Below are 19,439 nucleotides of genomic sequence, written 5' to 3'. Positions count from 1 at the left end.
AAGTAGTTAAAAAAATAAAGTGTAATCCAAAAAACTAGAAACCAATTGAAGATAAATATCTTCTTAATTCTTTATCACAATAGTACTTATCTACAACTTAAGTTGAAGACAACCTTTTTAATTAACATTATTGTAATAATTCTTTTATGAATTTAAATTTAAGCTGAATATCTTTTTAGTTCTTTATCATTATTTTCATGCTTATCTACAATTTGAATTGAAAATAAATCTTTTATCCGCAAACGTACTCTTTTTCTGCTACTATTTAAGATTGAATTATGTCTTCATTCGTAGACATTTTTCTGTGAAGACTTTCTGGGAAATTTATTCAACTAACACAAATTTGTTTATGTGATTACATATCATGGTTTGAGCCAATGCGTTTAACAACTCAATTTTAATGATATCTGGCCCTAATGTGTTTTAGTTAGGGGTGGGCATAAACACCGAAAACCGAAAAACCGGACCGAACCGAATTAATTCGGTTTTTCGGTTTCGGTTTTTCGGTATTTCGGTTCGGTTTTCGGTTTTTTTTAATAAAAATTTCGGTGTTCGGTTCGGTGTTCGGTTCCGGTTCACCGGTTTTTCGGTTTTTCGGTTAAACCGAATTTAATTTTTTTTTTTTTTTTTTTTGTGAAAATTTACTACATGAATACAATTTTTTTTTTGGGAAAAAAACATAAGTAGACGATAATATTATAATATTTACATACTCTTAGCAACTAAATGTTATTAAACATTACATGACAAGTTAAATGTTTTATAGTAAATCAAATTGCTATATATAAGGACCCTTCAGACGTGAATAACTCCAATACCTATTTGTTGTTCATAGTATAACTGCTTTTATACAATTTCATACTTCCTCCTTATTCGCAAGATTTTTTTCAGCGTTTTTTCTTACCTTTTCTACTTCCTCCTTATTCTCAACTTCTTTCATTGTTCCATAAAAAATAAAATCTCGTTTTCATTTAACACTACGGATATTGAATACAAGTATACTAATAATTTGGCAAAAAGCGCTTGGGACCCCACGAACTTGCAACTTTTTATACGATTACAGACAAACTATGCGGAGGATTAAAAACCCCCACGAACTTGCAACTTTATGCGTCGCGTCCCCCTTAAGTGTCCACATGGCATGAAGGTGACTTCAAATGTTCATTGGCGCGTGAGGGGTCATTTTTTGTCCACATCGGACCCCCCCGACGGTTAAAAACTTAAAATAACCATTTTCCTTTAATATTTTCCTTCCCAACGTCTCTCTCTCTATTCTCTTCCTATTTATACACCACAACCCCTTCTCTCCACCATATATTAGAAATTTCAAGAATTCCTCCATTAAATTTCTTCTCATCAATTTTCTTCCTTTCCATTAATCTTTGAACCAATGATTTATAATACTAGACTAATTATGGGTTGCATTGTATAAAGTATGTTAATTGTTAAACACCACGGAGGCACGAACCCATTGTCATTAACGTGAGATACTAACTACTATTCGCTTAATTCGAACAATTTATTGTTAGGTTTTGAAGTATATATACGAGGATCCACACGAATGCGGAATATTGATTTGTTAATTTCTTTGGGATATAACTTAATTACCACAAACTGCTGTCATGGACGCAAAGTTTTATGGTTACTTTAAATTTAATAGCTCAGATTCGAAAAAATCTAGTACTCTATATTCCGTTAAGTTGGACATATCGCTTGGGTTGCTTGTCTCAAGCTGAATTCATACTTATGTTAATTGTTGTTAATTTGTGCGAGATTAAGCATGTGAGTTGGAACAATATCTGCATAAGAAGATTAAAATGCAAGCTCGATCGAGGCATACTTTCTTAGAAATGCAAGTTTGAATATCTTTGGAGAGGCAGACTTTTAGTTATATTTAGTTATGCGGATCCCGGACTTTTAGTTGTGTTTAACTAAAAGTCTGCCGGAGGAAAAGAACTTTTAGTTATGTTTAGTTATGGGTCCGGAGACTTTTAGTTGTGTTTAACTAAAAGTCGGGAGAAACACTTTTAGTTATGTTTAGTTATCCGGGTCCGGCAGACTTTTAGTTGTGTTTAACTAAAAGTACGGGAGGAAAAACTTTTAGTTATGTTTAGTTATGCATGTCGTTTCTCATATCGTTTCTTATATTCTTTGTATTGTCCGGTTATTAGTATTAGGAAAACTTAATACATTGATCCGTGTGGTGATTTTCGAGTTCGAAGATGAGTTGAGTATTTTGGAAAGGAAAGCATCAGCGATAGAGGAAATAACAAAAGAAAATATGAAAATGCGGGAGTTAGCCAGATATCCTTGAATGCTTATTGTTTGGGCTCTTCATCAAAGTTAATTATTTATTAGATTAGCTCATTGGTGGAGGAGAAATGAATCTACTCACTCCCTCCTATACTTCCTAAAGAACAAATGTAATAGAAAATTTGTACAATGAAACGTGCTTTCGGAGAACATATGAAGGAGACAAACCATCGGTGAGGGTTGAAATTTTGACGGAGATAAAAGAGGTTTAAATCCCAATGTTTAGTTTAAAGTTAAAATAAATGGGTAACTTGGGTCGGGTTGTAATTATCTACGTGGATATCTACGTGGACAACCACATCAGCATTTTTTACACCGTGTACAGCGCGTGTTTACACGGCTAAGGGGTGTGGACACTTAAGGGGGTGTGGGCACTTAAAGTTGCAAGTTCGGGGGGGGGTTTTTAATCCTCCGCATAGTTTAGGTGTGCACTATATAAAGTTGCAAGTTCGGGGGGTCCCAAAAGCGCTTTTGCCTAATAATTTTAGTGTTGATTTTTATTATATATAGTATAATAAAAATGTTATACATAGAATAATATTCATATAATTTATTTCACCTATTATAATAAATTAGATATAATTCACATAATTTAATTATACACTATATAAAATTTTATATACGTCGTATGATTTTATTATACGTTATATAATACATTATATTTTGTATATAGAAGATATTATCTTGTATGTGTGGATGATCACTATGGTTGGATTCTAAAGTCATCAAACCTTCAAACATTTAGTCTAGCGTAAACCTCTGTAACTCGAAGCAAGAAAATGGAAATAAATGGAGAGATGTGTAATTGCTAAAAAAACCGAATTAAAAAACCGAAACCGAACCGAACCGAACTTCAAAAAACCGAACCGAACCGAACTAATTCGGTGCGGTGTTCGGTGTCCACTTTCAAAAAACCGAAACCGAAAAACCGAACCGAACTTTGAAAAAACCGAACCGAAAAACCGAACGCCCACCCCTAGTTTTAGTCAAATTTGTTTTGTAAAACTGTATCAAGTTCTTTTCTAATGGGTCATACGTGTTGCAAAGCTATTGTATATAGTACCTTAATTGTGATACAATATATGTAGTCGTTATTACGCTGAACTATGTATTTTGTGTTTGGTTGCGGGAATAATTAGTCGAAACTATGAAGAGAATGAAGAAACAATATTACACACTGAATCGAGTATGTACAATATTCTTTTGATTTTGACCTAAAATTTAGAATATTGCATACGTTCTCCTATATAAAGAGTATGATTACAATTACTACTTTAATGTCCATCATGATTTTATGCAAAGATATATATCACCGTGTGTAGATAATTTTAAATATCCTTTTTCATTTACAAATTGTGCTTACATATAAGTGAAATTTGCAAGATTTATTAGACTAGGTACAAAGTTAGATTTGGAGTTGGTAAAGACTACTATTTTTAACCTACGGAAGATGTGAGAAGCTAGATGCTAAACACCCAGTTTGTCTTCAGCCAAGCAATCGATCGCATTAGTTGGGAATTATAGTGAGTCCATCTTTTCTCTTTGTTCTTGTTTTTTAACGTGTATGATAACGTCCAAATCCACTCCTCAAAGAGAAAGTGTACATGGTCGTCGCAATATAATTTACCCAACTATGAGTTGGGATCGAATCCACAGGGAACAATACAGAGACAATTTAAACAAGTAAGGAATTATCACCAACTAAGCTAAGCCAAATACTTTTTCAATATTTTGATTTTAAGAAAATTGCAAAAATATAAACTAATCGAGAAAGCAAGTAAAATGATCAATGGCCATGAGCATGGATACAAGGAACTCTCAAGTAACGATCCAATAAATTTTATGATATTACAACTAAGAGCGGATTTATGTTAATAAATAATGATTTCTAAAATCTCATTGAAAGTCTTCCAACCAAATCAATGAATTACACTCCAAGCTTTTTCAAGCCTTAGAGTGTGATATTATGCACAATCAATTTAACGTCAAGTAACTATGCTATTCCTAGCTCAAGTTATTAGATGAGGTTTAAAGCCCTAAATCCTTGTTAATTAATCTTTCTCAACCTCAATTTTCCTCTTCCGAGCTCAAATTGAAGTAGGGCAAGTCCTAAGAAACATTAATGAACAAGATTAATTAAAGCAACAAAGACCCACTTCATTAGAAATAAAAATCATTCAATACATAAGCAAAACAAGAGATTTAATTCAACACTTAATAATGAATATTCTCATAAACAAGATTCAAGTGAAAGAATAAAATACCACACACTTGAATATTCAATACATAACATGAAATTGAAGAAAGGTTTAAGAATTTGCTCATTAAAGTGCTCCAATCTTCTCTTCCAAAGTGTTGGTAATGAAGCCCTAGCTCTCCAAGCTTTGAAAATGTGGCCAAAGATGAAAATATTTTACCCCAAGCTTCACTTTTATAATTCCCAAATTTCCCAACTAAAAAAAGGAGAAAAACAGCCACCAAAGTTTCAGATTTTCGAAATTGCAAATCTGGCCTTTTTTGCAAATTTAGCCACTTTTCTTGTTTTCTTCAATTTGGCCTCTTTTTGACTTGTTTTCAATTGATTTCTTATCGATCACTTCTAAATCACATAAAACCTACAAAATGGAAGTAAGCGACATTAAATGCACTATTTTCTCAATCAAGCATAGCAAAAATCTAAGATTAAAGAAGAGATAAGTTGGTAAAATACTAACTTATCAGTGTACTTTAACAACATAGTTATTTTAAGTTAATCACCATAATCGATTTATCATTATTTTTCCGAGAAAGAAAAAGTAAGTTGAAAAAATATTTTAAGTTTATCACCTTAACTGATCTATTTTTATTTTGTTGTGGAAACAATTATACGATGAGAAATACAACTATTTCACACAGATAATTATCTTCTTCGTTATACCTTTATGAATGAACACTTTAGTTAAGATTGTATGTACTTCCAATCTTTAATACATAATTAATGAGCTTTGTAGTAGATTTTTTTTTTTTTTAATTGGGTGTGCTTTGTTTTCTAAATTGAATTTATAAAAGAATTTGAATTGAGTGTGGTCAATTCAGATAATTTATAATATTTAGGTTCAAATTGGGACGACCTATACAATGACCAATTATGAATTGTTCCTCTGTGTGTTTTAACTTCTTTTTCAAATGTGAGATATGATAAGTATTTCTATTCTGAAAGTTTGTCGAGCTTGATTTAAAATAATCGATTATCTATTATAAATGAAAGAATAATCTCCTATAAAAAATGTTTGGTTCATTATACTTTTAAAAGTTTTTAGCATTTATATTACAATGATATGATACAGGTATACAACAATAACAACAACAACAACCCAGTGAAATCACAACGGAAATGCAGGAAGGGTAGAGTGTATCTGCATCTTACTCCTACCGAAGTAGGACGACTTTTTCCGAAAGACCCTCGGCTCAATAGAAAGCATAAAAAGAGGTCGGATAAGACCATGAAATTCAAAGTGATATGGAAATGAAAATAACCAAAGCGACTAAGCCATGATTGCAAAGGGGCAATAGCTATCACAGATAAAATAAGATAATCAAAGTACAGGAAATAACAAATAGTAGCAGAAATCAAAATACAATAACTTATATCGCGATAATGCGACTACTAATATGAAAGGATAAACGATACTAGCGACTAGCCTTCTACCCTAATCACGGGTATATTCGTGAATTTAATTTATTGAAGTTTAAACGTTCAATTCAGCAAGATAAAAGTAAGCCGACTATCAATCTCTTTGATTGGTATATAAATAATATGATATCGTTTTCTTATATATATATATATATATATATATATATATATATATATGTGTGTGAAATTTAAATCACAAAGACATAAAACATGTATATTTCTCCATTTTTTTTTTATTTCCACCAACTTAGAGGAAATCAATATTCATAGGTTAATACGGGAAGGGGAAACAAGGCTTTTGTGTGTGTGTGTGTGTGAGAGTTTTTTTTTTTTTTTTTTTTTGTTAATTGCTAATTTCGCCTAATTCGAAAATTTTACTAAGAATATCCATAGATTTTAGAACAAAATTATCATAGGACTTATCAATTTTTATTATAGACTAATTCAATATTATAACTTAGAATTAAAATTACATGAATTATAACAGAATACTAAATGATAATAATTAATTAAAATATAGTAGTAGGGAAAATATGTATAATTAGGAGAATATGGTTAGCGTAAAGTTATTTATACTTTAAATTGAAATAGAAAAATTGTTTGAATTTGATTCTATATATTTTACGAGTAAGAAACATACATTTTATTTATCTTATACTAAAATGGGAGTGATAAGCATGGACATTATGTTAAGTTTCAATCTAAAAAATAATTCTTGGGAATATTACAATATTAAGTAATGAATAATGCAAATAAAAACAAGCAAGGAACAAAGATAAAAAAATCAACGTCAAAATATTGGATAAAATTTTTCCCAACGACAAAGTAGATAATTTAAAATTATAATTAAAATTAAAACTCAAAATTATTATTGTAAATAAAAGAGAAGAATGTAAATTTTTAATTTCATGTGATACAAAAATAAAAAAGTTTGAAGTAGTAAAAAAAAAGTTGTTTTCCGGAAGCTAAAAAATATTTTTTCTCCAAAAACACATTTTTAGAGTATTGAACAAGCACAAATTACTGCTCTAATATTTGCAATATAGGGTAATGTATAAGGTTGATCATTACAAAATTTGAAATTTAAGTTACTTAAGCCAATGTTTTTTTAGGATATATAGTTGGAGAAAACATGTTAATTCAAATAATGATTCCATCTAATGTTAGAATACTTTTCAAGTTAATATCAGCAAAGATATTTTGAATAGCATTATCGTTTGACATGACCATTAATAAAAGACATACAGGAACAATCATTATCTTATGTCGAGTTATTTTCTAAGAAACCTATGTGTAAAAATGAAAGCTTTTTTACTACTTTTTCACAGGTAAGAGAGATGAAAAGAGTTCGTGATTTTAGTTTATGATGATGGTGGACAAATAACAATTAAAGTCAAAAATGTAATATATATGTTTTGTAATTTCATTGGAGAAACATATATTACTCATTAATTTATTTTGAATCATGTAATATTTCATGTTGTTGATTTTATCCAAAAATTATTTGGTTATACGATTTGTTATCAGTAATTAATCCGTATAATTTTTGTTTGGATACATTGCATAAAGAATAAGATGACGTTTAAGATATCATATACATAGCTCTAATGAATGTGCTTAAACAAGCAAAACAATAATTGGCTATGTAAATGCTTTTAAATATTATTTGCGCATCACATGGGTGCTAATACCGATAATGATAATGGCTAGGTGTAGGTGATTTTAAGTTGGAATGAGTTTCAAATCAGTTTGTAAGATATTATACATCTTGCATTAGCATTCCTATAATAGTATTTGGTGTAATACAATAAATCGTGTAAGTAAAACTTTTTATCCATTTCAATTATTTTTTTTGCACAATCCGTTAAGCTTGGAACTTGAAGCCAAAATTATTACCCTTGAACTGCTAGAAATTAGGATAAATACGTAAATAAGTGTTAAATTCATTATTTTAAATGCACTTTTATTCTCAAACATTGTCTTAAATAAGTGTTTTCCTCTATCACCAATCGATTATTATCAACTAAATGTGAATGAAAATTCTACATTTTAAGCACAAGGAGTAACCGCACAAAAAATATATTCAAATATATAGTAGCGAAAATCATATAATTCGTGTTTCAATTCTTGAGAAACTAATCTGCAGTTGATATGCTAATTAAATGGATAATTTAAACAGTGAACTGACTTCCTTTATAATGTCTTGCATATATTTAACAATAATCATTCAAGTAAGTCTAGAAATAAACAGGAAAAAATGAATTAAGCTTATCGGAAAATATCAAAGTTATATCAGATCATCAAAACTGGTCTAAAAGTTCAAATTAATAATAAAATAAAAAAATTACAGCAATGCTTCTATTTATTCAAACATAAGTAAATTTCTTTTTAAATATAACTTGGATAAACAATCATTAAAAATACCAATCAAAGATTATAGCAGGTGAATAATTTCGTTTAGATCTTCAACAGTGGGCACTTTTACATATTTTCTACTTTGATATATAAAATTTGATATGACTACTTCTTCTACATCAGCCGCGCATCGCGCGGGTACGAATACTAGTTATATAAATGGCTCGTGTCATACGACGCTTTATTAATTTGACGTACAATTTTAATAGTTTTATCCACAAATTGAAGCGAATTAAAATAACACATTTCAAACATTAAAATACTAAAGTTTATACTAAATAATTATGAACAAAATTTGAACAACAAAATTTACATATAGTATTCTTAATTCTAATATGATATACTAAAGTTTGTTATTACTTTACTCAAGAAATAAAATTATTTAATAACAATATACTTCATTAAAGTTTGTTATCAATTTACTTAAGAAATAAATATCTAATAATAATGTAATTCTTAAGTGATATTTTGAAAATAAACGTACCCAAAAGAAAAATTGAAATAACTGGAAGTTGAAACGGATTTGAACAAAAGTCTAATTTAATGATAAACAATAAAAGTATTAAACATTTGATAAGTTATATATTTCTTACACCTTTAGGATCGTTTGGTTCGCGAAGTAAGTTATTCCGAGAATTATAATCCTTAGACTAAATTTATCCCACATGACAGGTAATTTTATGGGATAAGGTATAGAATATTCAAGATAAAATTTATATTTTCAGCCAAATAAAAGTATAAATCTAATCCACCACCTCCGATGAACCAAAAGACCCCTTATGGTCTTCTCCTATCGTAACAAAATTTGAACTCTTTTTAAACTACAAAATTTGCAACCTTACATAGGATTTAAGGGTCCCTGGTGAACACTAAAATTATTATAACCATAAATAATGGGGCTCCTCCCCAAATAAGTTGGGCTTGCATTCATTTCGCCCCATCTTTTAAGTAATAAGAGGTTATAACATTAATGAAAAAGAAAAGGTATTCATTTATCTCATGATAACAGTTCTTGAGCTTGATATATTTATACTTCTTATTCGAATTTTGAACTACGATTTTAACATACAAATATTATAAATCCTTCCCCTGAGAAATTTATGCGATTTTTTGCACATCCATTTAAAAGAACATAGTCAAGCATTGGCCAATAATTAATCCAAACAACCCAGCGTATTAAAATTATAGACAACAAAGCATCAAACATCTTCTGATTCGACAATTTTTTCTTGAGAGTTGAAAAGGTCCACGAGCTGTAACCCACTAAACTGACTGTGGGCTATCCAGGTCACAACAGGCCCACAGAACCGTAAAAGTTTATTACTATGAACTGCGTAGGGGCCGCGCGAACGCAGGCCCCCGCGGCCACAAATTATGACGTAGGCTCGGCCACTTGGGCCGACCTTAGGCGGGCGCCCCTCCAGAGTGCAATGGAAATCACCAACCTAGGCCATGGGCCTTCATGATCGCCCATTGACCCCGTCCAGGTAAGTATGTTTGAAGTTGTTCCTTCCTATTACTTTATACTAGTCCAGCTCTTTGTATCTCTTTACCTCAGCCAATGTGGGACAAATATCAGACTCTGCTTTTCCATTTTTTGCTCTGCTGAGTAGAGAAGAGAGACCCCATTTTCATTGTCGTAGTAAACCAATCAGAAACGAACATGTACGTTGATCGCACTTTTTTTTTATATATTATATATATATATACTCCTATAATAATTTATGAAAAACAGTGTTCTAATTTTGGTTTTAAACAAATCAAAGAAAAATGAGATTACTACCAATAACAAAGAACATCATATGCTTGGAATGTATCTATCTAATAAGTCTTATGCTAATAAGACACATTTATAAAAAGCTATACCAACGAGAGAAAACCACCCCCTCACGACTCACATATGAATTCCTTACAACTATCTTTTAACTTTTAATTTTGCATCACTTATCCAATCAACACTGAAACTTTGTAATTAATCTTTTCTACTTAAAAATTCATCAAAACATTATCCAATTTGCTAATATTTTTATTAATCTTTTAACATATACTATTAATATCTTGAAAAATATTTTTCACTCAAAATCATGCACTAGAAAATACTTTTTAGGAAAATAATTTTTTTATTGAAACATTAAAAAGGAAAATGATTTCCGTTATACCAATCCCAGTTTGCTAGGTAAAAACTTCATTATTTAGCGGCAATAGTCCTGAACAGTTTGGCCAGTGACCGTTACTTGGAAATTTTAGTAACCCACAGCAGAGGGCCAAATACACCTTTTAATAGATGCCTTAAACGATTTGGCAATAAATGAGAGCACCAGTATTTGGTCACTCTCCCTTCTCAGAAATGGCAACATCTTCAATGAGAGAATCAGGCAAGGCTGTAAGTTTTGATGTAATATTTGTGTGAACAAATTTATCCAGCAAGGGCATTTGCAATTGGACAGGACAAATGTACTTAAAGAAAACTGAAAATTAAGGAGTACCTTCTCTTAGTAACTCCTGTGCTTGAACAAGAAAGCCTTTAAAATTCAATACCCAAAGAAAGAATCATGCCTTTGTTTGGAAGTCAATCACCAATCAACTTGGTAAATCTCTTCAAAAAATCAAAGTAATATCTCCAACAATGTACAGTGTACACGACCTAACTGTAAAGAGATAAGAGGCCATACTCAAATTTCCATCAATAGTCTATTAGTCTTTACCATTTCAAAAACAAAAATAAAGTTTCCATCAATAGACTATACCCAGAGCTCTTTAGACTGTCCCCTTTTGTGCTATATTTAGCCCACCCTGATGGATCTCTGAAACAAAATGACATTAGGCTCAACAGAGATGAATGAAAACACCACACCATTAGCTGATGGACAGCAAAAACCTACAGAAGACAACATATGTAAAACACCAAGACACTCGCGGTGGACCAGGCAAGAAACACTTGTTCTCATACAAGGAAAAAAGGTTGCAGAGGAAAGAGCTCATAGGGGGCGTAAATCCACTTCTATTTTCGGTTCAGACAAGGCAGAACCCAAATGGGATTCAGTCTCCTCTTACTGCAGACAACATGGAGCAGACAGAGGATCTGTTCAATGCAGAAAACGTTGGAGCAACATGATCAGTGACTTCAAGAAAATTAAAGCATGGGAATCACAGGCAAATGGAAGCAGCGAATCTTATTGGAATATGAGTAACGATCTAAGGCGAGAGAAAAGGCTACCAGGTTCTTTTGATAGAGAAGTTTATGATGTCTTGGATGGGAAGAAAGTCACAGAAGAAGCATACCAATTAGCTCTGGTAACTATAACCACAGATGATAAATATGACTATGGGATAGAAACAGTCGAAGAACAGGAAGAGGAAGAGGAAGAGGAAAAGGAAGAGGAAGAGGATGACGATGTTTCTCATACAGGGGAATATATCATGGCAGATGATGTTCTGCATCCAGCCATGGAGGAAATTGGAAGCAACCCAATGAAGGAACGTGTAGTAAAAGATAAAAAAGCTAAGTCCATTCCCTCTCCAACGCCTATATCAGGTAAACAAAAGTGTGTTTCAAAACTTGTTTTGCTCTCAACCAGAACTTCAGTTCAGAAGTTAGTTAACTTTTTATCATCAGAACTTATCTGAGATTGTTGCACAACTTTCATGATGACAATTGCCTCGTTATTATATAATGGTTAGCACAATCTTTTCGTGATTATTTTATTTATAAATGTTGGAGGAATTACTTTATTCTATAGAATAATATTTATATCCTATTTATATTGTTGGAGGTACTAATTTTATCCTGGTGGGATAAATACTTGCAGATAACTACAATTGATTAGATAGTTAGCCTTCTTCACAAACATACAACTCATTTCCTACAAAAAAGAGCAATACCAAAATTACCATTTAATATGAGATTTGGTTCATACTACCACTGTCTATCCCATCTATAACCAACAATTCAAAGCTTGAAGCAGCCTCTCTTTCCTAGCACATAGTTGCTCTCACACAGAATTATGTCCCAACTCTTTTTCTTGCTTGATTTGTAACAGCCAAAGTACATTTTGCATTTTCACGAATATTCGGCTAAAATTTAACCATAACTCCGAGTATGCTAGACAGGATGAGTTGTACAAGTAAAGGATCAGAAACTTAAATAAAAGAAATTGATGGACCATTTTTCAGATTACTCTCATTTAATAGCACATTTCAAAGTTCCACCATGTAAATTAACTTATTTATAACAGCTTTTAGTTAAATGCTACACAGCAAAGATTGAAACAGTAAAGTACATTCCTCTATATTGTTCTCAGGTACAGCCGAAGGAGAACAGCCTGGATCAGATTTCTGGAATAGCCCCGTGTTTCAGAGCGGAGTGAAGAGAAGAAGACAATCATCAGATGGTTGTATTGATAGTAGTCTGGGATATAAGCTGCTGAAAACTCTGGAGCAAAACGCCAGTATGCTTCATGCACAACTTGATGCTCAAATGGAAAATCGTCAACTGGATAGGGAGCAGCAGAAGGAACAGACTAATAGTTTAATTGCTGCTCTTAACAAGGTAGCTGATGCAGTAGCAAGAGTTGCTGATAAGATTTAATGGATAAATACAAATTTTAAGATAATGCCAATTTAACAGTAGGTTTTGGTTATTTATCGATTATTATTGTTCTTGACACTGATTACGAAATATTGTTGCTGGTTACTTGGTTTTGAAAACCATAGGATTTTATTTACATCTGTGAATGACGGTCATTTCTGTGATGAATTTAACTAGTACCAATCTATCTGAAAAACCTTGATGATAATTGGACATACGAAAGCAAACACTTAGCAAGAGAACTGAATGTACGTTTTTCCTTTTTCTTCTTTTTCTCGGTTGTACTAGAAATAAATAAGATGAAAGGAACCCGCAAGGGTGGCTCAGTTGGTTGAGCATGGGCTTTCATAATGGAGGTCTCAGGTTCGAAACCCCTTGCCTACGACCGCAGGAGATTTGCCGCCACGTGGTCGAGCTCGTCACACGGGACTTGCCTAGTGCGGGTTACCTCTCCTGTGTGGTTTGCGAGCTATTGCACAGGAGATGGGTTTACCCTGTGCGCACCCAAAGCGTAGCGGCTGCGGGTTCCCATATCATCAAAAAAAAAAAAAAAAAAGGATGAAAGGATATGCCATAAGAAGGTTAAGTGGTCCTCAATTAGATCATTGGAAACTCACAGACGAGTATCCATTTCTTAAAATTAAATCATAAGGGAAGAGGCTATGTTTGAAAAGCTTCACTCTCGAATTCTTAGGTTCAACCTCATCCCTGAACTGGATTACTTGATAGTTTCTCCAAGGGAAGAGGCCATGTTTGAAAAGCTTCACTCTCGAATTCTTAGGTTCAACCTCATCTCTGAACTGGATTACTTGATAGTTTCTCCAATTTATATGACATTTTCTCCAATTTTTATCCCAAATGCTTAACACCATTCCACTAATAATTCTCCCTCCGTTCACTTGTACTTGTCCACTATGGACTTTGCACACCCCTTAAAAAATAATAAATGAAGTGCATAATTTACCATGATACTCATATTAATCGGTGCATATTTTTAATGAATTTGAAAAATGACTTGACATGATAATGTCATGGGTAAACGAGAAAAAAAAGAAAGGGAAAAAGATTTAACTTTGGGAAAAAGTTCACATTTGATAAGGTTACAATAGTTGAAACATTTGCTTTTTTTAACCATCAAGCTGGCCAAGGCTTTTTAAATAAATGCCACGGTGGAAATTCTATCTTGCCACATAAGAGTCCGTATCACCCATTATAATTAAATGGGTCTAAAATTGAAAGAACGAAACGATGCTTCACCATCACCAGTATATGTTCTTCTCTCTCACTCTCTTCCCCTTGTTTTTGTCTTGAAAAATGTCGGAAAATAAAAGTTTATTGTGGTTTGATAGCTCATAAGAAGGAAGTTCTTTAAGTGTCTAAGCCTAAGGTTAGTTATTGTTGTTATTCGTATTTTGATTGGTAAAGTGCATTATTTAGGTGTTAATTTAATTTTAATTTTGGTTTCACTCGAGGTAGTACAAGTGAATATAGATTTATGCCACACAATGGTGTAAAAGGCGACGTGACTATCCACGATACTTTTCTTTCTTGAACCGGACTTGATTTTTCTATCAAATGATGTGCCCCTCAAAGTCTGCCGGAATACAAGCTAACTCATGCCGGAGCAAAGTGTGAATTTGTATACGGGATGGACATTTGGGTAATACTTTTTACTTTGGTTTATATGCTTGAAAAAATACATATATATGCTTCGAGGCAAAGTTTCATGCAAAAGGCATAAGTATGCCCCCGTGACATAAGTTTGGTAAATCTTAACAAAGAGGCATACTTTTATTTATTTGATCAACGTTAATGGATTCCTTGTACAAGATGTTAAACTTTGTTTTACGATAGTGTCTTGTTTTTACTCTTTTGGTAGTTGATTCTTGATTAATATACGGGAAAAGGGTAGCAAATAGCTTTATGGTTCGGCTGTGCTTGATGAACCACTCTTTATATTCTAGCTGGTGTTGTATTTATTAGCTCGGTGACTCTTATATATATCTCTGTGACTTTTAGTGTGGTGTTGGAATTATGTTATGGAATGGTGTTGTCTATTAAGTTAGTATTGCGTTAAATTGTGTTGTTGATATGTTATGGAATGGAACGGAATGGAATGCTGTTGTCTATTCATTTAACATTTTTTGGTGAGTTTGTGCATGGAAAAAGTGGTCTTGCGGTTCATTTGCTATAAGAAAGAAGGGTAATTCTTATTTACTAATATACATAATACAATGACAAATAATGATTTGATAATAATAATGTAGGAGGCTCTGAGTTTACAACTTTTGTTCTCGTAGTCTCGGAAGGCACCTATATGCAATCTATAGTTACCAAGTTCTTACCATTCTTGGCATTATTTTTCTTCGCTTTATGTTTATAAGTTCAATTCCTTCACAAGTTTATCAGGATCAGGATAAAAGTTTTACTTTAAAAGTATGCCCCAGCGCTTTGTAGGAATTATCAAATCTTGGGACCGCGCATACTTATATATAAATGCATAAGTATCGGTTACGTGATAACTTTGATAATTCCTTCACAAGTTATCTTAATCTAAGATAAAAAGTTTGCCTTTAAAAGTATGCCCCCATCAAGAGATAAACTTGTTAAGGATTTACCAAACTTATGCGGGATGGGGCATATGCGCATATGGGCAAACTTTGCCTTAAAGCATATATATGTATTTTTTCAAGCATATAAACCAAAGTTACATGGAAAAGTATTATCTTTTTTGCAACAAATGTCCATCCAGTCACAAATTCACACTTTGAGCAATACAAAGTAGTTAGCAATTTTGTATGCCCCTCCGCTTTGTCTTGAGGAAATGGACTTAAATCATTTGATAGAATTCTGAGATAAAAGTATTGTTGATAGTCCCCTTGCCACCGATGGTGTTGGCATAAATCTATATTCTCTAACTTGGAAGTCTTTTTGTAACCAAAATTAAAATTAAATTAACACCTAAATAATGCACTTTACCCAATCAAAATATGAATAACAACAATAATAACCTTAGGCTTAGGACACTTAAAACTTCCTTCCGGGTTTGAAGGAGTTTTTTGAAGTTAAGTGGCTATTTATCAAACCACGAAGCACTTGACTACGACGAGGAGCTGTTTTCGACATTTTTCAAGACAAAAACGGTGGAAAGAGAGGAGAAGAACATATATGGGTGATGGTGAAGAAGAAGCATACGTTTGGTTCTTTCAATTTTAGGACCCATTTAATTATATGGGTGACATGGACTCTTATGTGGCAAATTTCCACCGTGGCATTTATTTAAAAAGCCAACACGCGGTGGACGGGGGTTAAAAATAGGGGCAAATGTTTCAACTATTATGTATAGGGGTATAAGTGGGCTGATAGTATAACGGGGGGTAAATGTGAACCTTTTCCCAAAGTAGAGGGGTAAATCAGGCCCTTTTCCCAAAAAGAAATTGTCATCTCTTAATATGCTAAAAGTGACAAGTAAAAGTAAAAATGTATTTTTAGAATAGTGGACAAGTAAATGTGAACGGAGGGAGTAATATTTTACAGTTTTCATGACTTTAAGAAATCAAATTCATTTAACAGTTCAATTCTCAACTTTGATGTAATGTTTTCTCCCTTAAACTAGTTTTGAAACCATTATTTTATATTTTCTTTTGCTGCCGCTAATATGATATAATGCATAACTCAACTAACATTTTAAAGTCTGTTATCCTATAAGACACTGTCATTATACAAAATGAAACTAGAAGCATAAGAAAATAGAAGCGTAAGAAAATAAAGGAAAGGATTTCACAAACAATCAAGCATTGTTTGAGGTGAAAATGTGGCAGAGCTGCTGGCAGAAAACCACAAAAGTTAAGGACGAAAACGAATAAAGCCACCAAATGATGACTAAATTTACATTTCCTGATATATTAATAATATCGACAAAAAATTTCCAAGTCAGAAGCAGAATTTAGATACATTGTAAACTATTATACAAGTTAGAAACTGAGGAGTGAGATAACGCATTCATAATAAACACTCAACGGACTTCCTAATCTCTAAACAGCAGCGAAGAAACATGGCAAACAAATGAGATCTCACTTGCCTTTCAATCCTAAGCAGGGACAGCCTCAATAAGCTTTGCAAAGTAAAATTGTGTGGCAATCAAGCCTCTCTTCCTTATCTTCCACCCAGCTTTTTGCAGTGCCCTCTCCACATCAGCCTCTGCATGTAGATATGCTCGTGTAGCCTTTGAAGGTCCAGGGAACAACTCTCCGATTCTTTTTAACAAATCATAATAGAATGTCTTCGGGGCGAAGCTAATGATCAAACGATTCTCAGCCAATGACGCAAGATGAGAAATCATACCATCAGCCTTACTTTGTGGGTAATGTATCATAACATCTAAGCAGACCACAGTGTCATACTTCCCATCCAAACTCTCCAAGTCCTTCACTTCAAATTTTGGCATTACTGGTGCTGGGGACTGGTCATCCTTAGCCTTGAACAACTCCTCTTGTGCCTTCATTAAGATTAAGAAGTATTTTTCAGTTCCCAACTCCACAAAAGCCATAATCCTAATACCAATGACACTTCTAAAGCAAGTTTCTTCCTTTAAGACGACTCAATGCTCGTCTTAAAATCTAAGATAACCTCCAAAGGATACAAAACACCTGCTGGTCCTAAATCTGTAATTTACTTTGTTCAACCTAAGAGAAGCATAAATAAATTTCTTTTTCCACACTACTCAAAATGTGATGCAACAGCATAGGCAGATCCAACTCTCTGGACCCTCGACTAAAACTACTCCCTTTGTCCTTATTTATGTAGCGCACTTTCTTTTTTAGTCTGTTTCACCTTTCTATATTTAGACGCAATTAATTTTGAACTTTCCGTTTTACCCTTAATGAAGACTTGTTTTAGACCACAATTTTAAAAAGTTTTTCTTTCCCTCTTAAACTTGATGCCCAGTCAACAATGAGATGGAGGGAGTATATTTAAAATATGTATGAAAATTTTCTAAAGATTATTACTTATAATAAATCAGCTATGAGGAGTAGTAGCTGCAGCAGTAGTCTACCACGGAGACGGATTCAGGATTTGAAGTTTCTGGGTCTACATTGATCTCGAGTTAATAATATAATGCGTACTAACTAGATTCACAGTCAAATATTTATAAATGTTTAGTAGATTTATATATATATATAGAGGGACTGGGCAAAAGCTAATGGATTCACGTGAACTCATAACCAGGCTTCTAAATCCGCCACTGTAACTACCTACCACAGCCATAAAACTTCAAGTATGCAACAAGACTATATTGTTATCGAACAAATAAGATCACCTGTGTTTGGGCTTCAGCGACCATGGAGGCAGAAATATCACTAGCTGATACAACAGCACCTTCTTTAGCTAACGGAATCGACAAACACCCGGTCCCACAACCAGCATCACATACAGTAACACCCTGTAACGATCCTTCTTCAGTCAACATTTTCATAACATTCTCAACAGTTTTAGAATGTCCCAATCTAATATCCATTTGCACTTTATTAACATCATCAGTATCACCGTATATCTTCTTCCATCTCTGAAACCCATTATTATTAAAATACTCTCTCACTACTTCCTTATCACCGCCCCCTACTTCCTCTGCTTGCAGCTGTCGCCGCCTCTCGGGGTCGGCTAGTGAGAGGATTGCGGCGAGTGCTGCCACAGAACTGCCGCCGAGTACGGCGAGTGTTGTGCTGTCTAAGGTGGAGATGTCGGTGGTGACGGTGGAGAGTGGGGGGAGGGCAGAGATGGTGAAGTTACGGCGAGTGTTGTTTGGTTTAGTGTGATGGATTTGGGGGTTTAAGGTGAAGTTAACGGGAGAGAAGAGTGGGGAAGAGAAAGCCATAATTTAAGTGGATAGTTGAGTCAGCTAAATTTCCGACCAAAGGCGGAGGAAGCTGAGTTGAGTGGAATAGAAGGTAGTTGACGATAGCGTGTGTAATCTTGCGGGATAAGGATATGATTCGTTGCCTTTCGTTCCCGTTGGGTCCCGCTTATTCAACAGTGTACTAGAGTAAAATACAGTTAGTTGAGTTTAATATTAGGCCCAAAATGAAAATCCATGGGTAAACCTTTTTAGAATATGAAATTTGAAATTCTAATATTATAGTTTGGACGCTTCTAATAAGTGATACCTATAGTTTAGCTAATTATGGCTCGTAGTTATTGATTCCTTGTCATATGGTGTATTCGGCTGCATTCAATGGTTTTATTCATTCATAACTATTTTTACGCTATATTCTATTCGGTTGTGTTCAAACAACAAAAAATTTAAATAAAATATAGGTGAAAGTACAAAAAACAAAAAATCCTTCAAAATACAGGCAAAAAAACAAAAACATAGATTGTATTTACACTAAAAATGACGAATACACTCAAATCCGGCCAGATCTGAGAAATACAAGAAATAAAATACACTCA

General features: G+C 33.1%; 2 protein-coding genes and 1 non-coding gene across 3 annotated transcripts; 1 reads left to right on the top strand and 2 right to left on the bottom strand.

Moving 5' to 3' along the window:
• Window positions 1-9,735: 9,735 nt before the first annotated feature.
• On the bottom strand, window positions 9,736-9,896 carry LOC132058617 (U1 spliceosomal RNA). The gene has a single exon (XR_009415344.1). It is a non-coding gene; the product is annotated as a U1 spliceosomal RNA (small nuclear RNA).
• A 1,319-nt stretch (window positions 9,897-11,215) lies between these two features.
• Window positions 11,216-13,601, top strand: LOC132055204 (trihelix transcription factor ASR3-like). Its single transcript, XM_059446910.1, has 2 exons — window positions 11,216-11,936; window positions 12,703-13,601. Exons 1-2 carry the CDS (start codon window positions 11,216-11,218, stop codon window positions 12,987-12,989), a joined length of 1,008 nt encoding a protein of 335 aa, XP_059302893.1. The 3' UTR covers window positions 12,990-13,601.
• Window positions 13,602-16,835: 3,234 nt separating this feature from the next.
• Window positions 16,836-19,032, bottom strand: LOC132055593 (magnesium protoporphyrin IX methyltransferase, chloroplastic). The gene is made up of 2 exons (XM_059447499.1): window positions 18,310-19,032; window positions 16,836-17,487 (listed from the first exon to the last, which is right to left on the bottom strand). Exons 1-2 carry the CDS (start codon window positions 18,862-18,864, stop codon window positions 17,080-17,082), a joined length of 963 nt encoding a protein of 320 aa, XP_059303482.1. The 5' UTR covers window positions 18,865-19,032; the 3' UTR covers window positions 16,836-17,079.
• Window positions 19,033-19,439: the final 407 nt, after the last annotated feature.

The sequence above is a fragment of the Lycium ferocissimum genome, chromosome 5 (assembly GCF_029784015.1).
Source record: "Lycium ferocissimum isolate CSIRO_LF1 chromosome 5, AGI_CSIRO_Lferr_CH_V1, whole genome shotgun sequence".
Lineage (NCBI taxonomy): Eukaryota > Viridiplantae > Streptophyta > Magnoliopsida > Solanales > Solanaceae > Lycium > Lycium ferocissimum.
Note: the sequence above shows the minus strand (reverse complement) of the source record. Positions and strands in the feature narration are given on the sequence as shown.